The following is a 3,831-nucleotide window of genomic DNA, read 5'->3' as shown; positions in this document are numbered from 1 at the left end:
TGACATTCTTTTACTGATCCGGCCCACCTGAGAACAGAAAGTCTGGATCCGGCCCCAGAGCCAAACTGAGTTTGACATGCCTGCATTAGAACATATAGAATATATCTGGATACGCATTTTAGCTTTGTCCCAGCCCATTACTAACACTTTAAGGATCATTAATGTCATTGATTTAATCAAGTTTCAAAGCATCTACGACAAATCATTTAATATTCTCATTGAAAAAAAGACACTTTGTGAAGATTGTATTCAAAGAATTATGATAATACAAAAAGTAATAAGTAAATCATCTTAATTTGTTAATAAGGCAATTAATGCAGATAGTATTTATCAAAGAGTGATTATAAAATAGAAAATCATCTTCATTAGTTAATGGCGAAAAAAAAGGAAAATATTTTAATTTAAAAAAAGAAGAAATATATATATCTGCAATTTGTGCAGGTTGTATTCATCAAAGAAATGATTATAATACACAAAAAAATAATAAGTTGGAAAGAAAAGGATCAGGAATTGGAGCAGAATCTGTGCTGCTTATCAGCTTAGGAACAAGTTTAAGGCCACGTAACGGTTTTCCGCTGTTATGACTGAGAGACTGTGAAGGTCCCATTTCAAGGGAAATGTGCTCGAGTTCTGCAGCTCAGAATCGGGTCAGAGGTCACATCCAGCGGTTTTTGAGCTCACATTTCACATTTTGCTTGGATTAAAGGGTCAAACATGCGTAATCCCACAGTTCTCAAAGTCTTTCATGGATTTTATTTCCAGAGGCTTCATAACGTCCGGTGGTCCGAGTGGTTTCACAAAGATTCTGGAGTTCAGAATCCACGTGCTGTTGATCTGTTTCCTAATCTTAGGAGCCTTGCGTGCTTCACCAGATCAACGTAATATTTACAAAGATGGTCATTAAGAAAGACAGCAGACCCCTTCAGGTGCTTGCGTTTTTTCATCAGAGCTATCTTGTGCTTTCGATTCACAAACCTGATCAGGATCGCTGGTTTATCCAGATTCTTTCTCCAAGGATCCGGATGACAGACCTCAACAGTATTTAGGTCCAAGGAAATCCCTTTAGATGTAAGAAATACTCCAACTTGATTCTCTACGGTCGGTATAGCTTTCATCGCAGCTCCGTTAGCATCCATGCTAGCGCTGGTAGCACCAGGCCACACCCTGGGTTGTAGTTAAAGTCCCGTGAGAAACACATTATTCATCCGTGCCTGTTGATCCATGTCAGGCCTCCTTCTCTCCAAGAGATCTTGGAGATTATCTCGTTGTTCATTATATGCCTTTTCTAGACGGAAATCTTCCACGAGTTGAAGCAGCGGTAATAGCTTGGCCTCAAGCTCCAAAAACGCTGCTAGCTTAGCATCATTCAGAAGAACAGGGGTTAGCTTAGCCTGTATGTCGGCTAACGTGGTTTTGAGCTCTGCCAAATCAGCTTCAAGATTTTTCCTCGGTGCCATGTTTAACTCTCCTCATTGCGGTAGTTGTTGCGGGAGCTCGGGGATTAAAGTCGCTTGTGGGCAACTTTAAAAGACTTTAAAAGCCGAAGTTGAGGAGAGCTGGAGACACCGTCTCGAGAGAAGTTGGACAGGCATGCCTTAGAAAGTTTCCAGTGAGTGTAGAAGTGTTCAGTCTTTTCTTTTATGAGAACTTTCTTCTCCTCTTCTTTGACGGCATGAAGGACAAAAGCTTCGGGACTGCAATGGGAGTGGATTAGTCTTTTGTTTTTTTTTGTTTTGTTTTTTTGTTTTGGTCATAATTCCCCACATTAATGCAACAATATCAATCTTCTTCCTTGAATATTTTCAGTAATCCCTTTTTTTTTTCTTGTAGGAAGGAACTTCAAAATTTGCAACTTTAGAAATCAACCCCAAACGAGCACAGCGGAGACACCAGCAGCAGAGAGACCTGGTAAGGTGGGCGGGTGGAGATCAATGTCTTTTCTGCTGTGTTCTCATAACTGTTGAATACTATTGCCTACAGCTGATGTCCCTCCAGCCCAGTTATTTTCTTGTTTTCTTGAAGCGGTCTGCTTACTTTTATCTGTGGTTTGTAAAGGCACTTCAGTATGTTTAACTCCTTTGTATACCATACAGGGATCTAGAGTGCCACCAATTTACTTACAATGGTACGCCTAACAAAAATTCTTGATTGCATCAGTGCGCCCAGCCTGTGAGGAGGAAAAAAAAAAAAAAAAAAAAAGAATACTCTCCGTGATTCCAATAGCCCCATTACTGTATGTGTTTGCAGGTCTCAACTTCAGATACGTTTTTTTTAATTACTATTATTATTAGAATGTACATCTAAATTGTTCAGCGGCAGTTGAAGCTAATTCATTCATTCATTCATGGGCGAAGGCCGGGTTTACCCTGGACAAGTTCGCCAGTCTGTCGCAGAGCCTCAATCACACACCCATTGATGTGTGATTTCTTCCATGACAAATGTGGACAAAGGTGGACAGGATTTTATGTCTGCCATGGACATAAGTGAAACTCAAAAATCAATGATTAAAAAAGTTCAGTGCACTGTCTTGTGGGGTCCAGATGACCCCACTTTTAATGTAAACAAGCTAAGGAGAGTAGGAGGGTTAATGTGACCTGTCAGATTTTTTTATCTTCCTTTTGTCTTAAAAAAAAAAAAAAAAGAAGCTTATTTTACAATTTTCCATACCTGTAAAACTAATATATTTGACTAACATGACTCAAGTTGGAATAAAGATTTATCTATTTGCATAGATATACACAGTACAGTACCCCAAGTGACTAAAACAATACTCACTAGGGGTGTAACAGATCACAAAACTCACAGTTCGGATCGTATCATGGTTTTAGGGTCAAGGTTCAGATCATTTTTTCGATCAGAATGGAGACATAAAAAACAGTAGGAAAAAAAAAGAAGATAAAAGCCAAACATTATATATTTGAAAAGCTTTAAAAAAATGTATTTGAGAAAACAAGTATTTGAAGCATACGTTTACACACATCCTTAAACTTTGAAAATAAAATGCTAAAACATGTAGTTTCTGATTACATTTATATGTCTGGAAACCAAATCTACAAAAACTAAGAAAAGAATGTTAAATATGCAATTTTTCCTTCCTACACCCCACTTCTGATGTTCAAATTAAACCTGAAATGTAAAAGTTTAAATAAAACTTTCATTCTTTTTGTATTAATTGTAGTATTGAAACTAACTGTGGGAACATTTAAATATTTCAAATAATGATTATTATCCATAGTACATGTGGAGGTGAGGAGCTGCCATGTCCTCTTTTCCAAGCGATTCATGATCCTTTTGGCTTGCTATACTGCCTTCCCCTGACAGCGCAGTCCTGTAACAGATCAGCGGCTGGGGGCAGCGGCTGCTCTGAGCCCAGACTCGGAGACGTGCACCAATGCTTTGAGTCAGCTCTTCAAATTAAATAGACTCAATCGCTCAGTATGCACATCATCCACGACAAACTCGAGAAAAGTTTTTGACAGAAGCTCCTCCCACAAGCAGCGGGAGCTTCTGGTTTTGGATAACCATCAGTTATTATTATTTACATTCAAAACTCGATTTGAACGGAAGTCAGTGGCTTGGAGTGTCTGTTTCATGCGCTAATTTGGACACAGTGCCACTCGCCCTTACTGGTGGGTGTGTGTAACTACAGTTACAGAGGACTGAAAGATCGCGTCTTGGAAACACTTGTTCATGTGTCTGATTAAGCGCAGGAGCTGTTGGTGGTCTTACATTAGGTGGTGGCGGCCGTCACCCACTTTTCTATGCAGGAGAAACCCTGTATCTTCTTCTTTTCCTTTTCGGCTTTTCCCTTCAGGGGTCGCCACAGCAAAT

The 3,831-nt window shown here is 39.4% G+C and overlaps 2 protein-coding genes across 3 annotated transcripts in view; one reads left to right on the top strand and one right to left on the bottom strand.

The window, feature by feature from the left end:
• Positions 1-3,831, bottom strand: part of ptpn22 (protein tyrosine phosphatase non-receptor type 22) — a gene marked incomplete at its 3' end in the record, with an annotated part of 240,451 nt that overhangs the window by 108,214 nt on the left and 128,406 nt on the right.
• Positions 1-3,831, top strand: part of LOC112158957 (ral guanine nucleotide dissociation stimulator) — a 79,495-nt gene that overhangs the window by 41,311 nt on the left and 34,353 nt on the right. For both annotated transcript variants that reach the window (XM_024292680.2, XM_036212849.1), the window contains one exon: positions 1,831-1,908. In XM_024292680.2, the coding sequence (XP_024148448.1) occupies positions 1,831-1,908 (78 nt within the window). The remainder of the gene's footprint in view (positions 1-1,830; positions 1,909-3,831) is intronic.

This window comes from Oryzias melastigma, linkage group LG7 (genome assembly GCF_002922805.2).
Source record: "Oryzias melastigma strain HK-1 linkage group LG7, ASM292280v2, whole genome shotgun sequence".
NCBI lineage: Eukaryota > Metazoa > Chordata > Actinopteri > Beloniformes > Adrianichthyidae > Oryzias > Oryzias melastigma.
The sequence above is the reverse complement of the archived record's forward strand: the minus strand, read 5'-3'. Positions and strand labels throughout refer to the sequence as shown.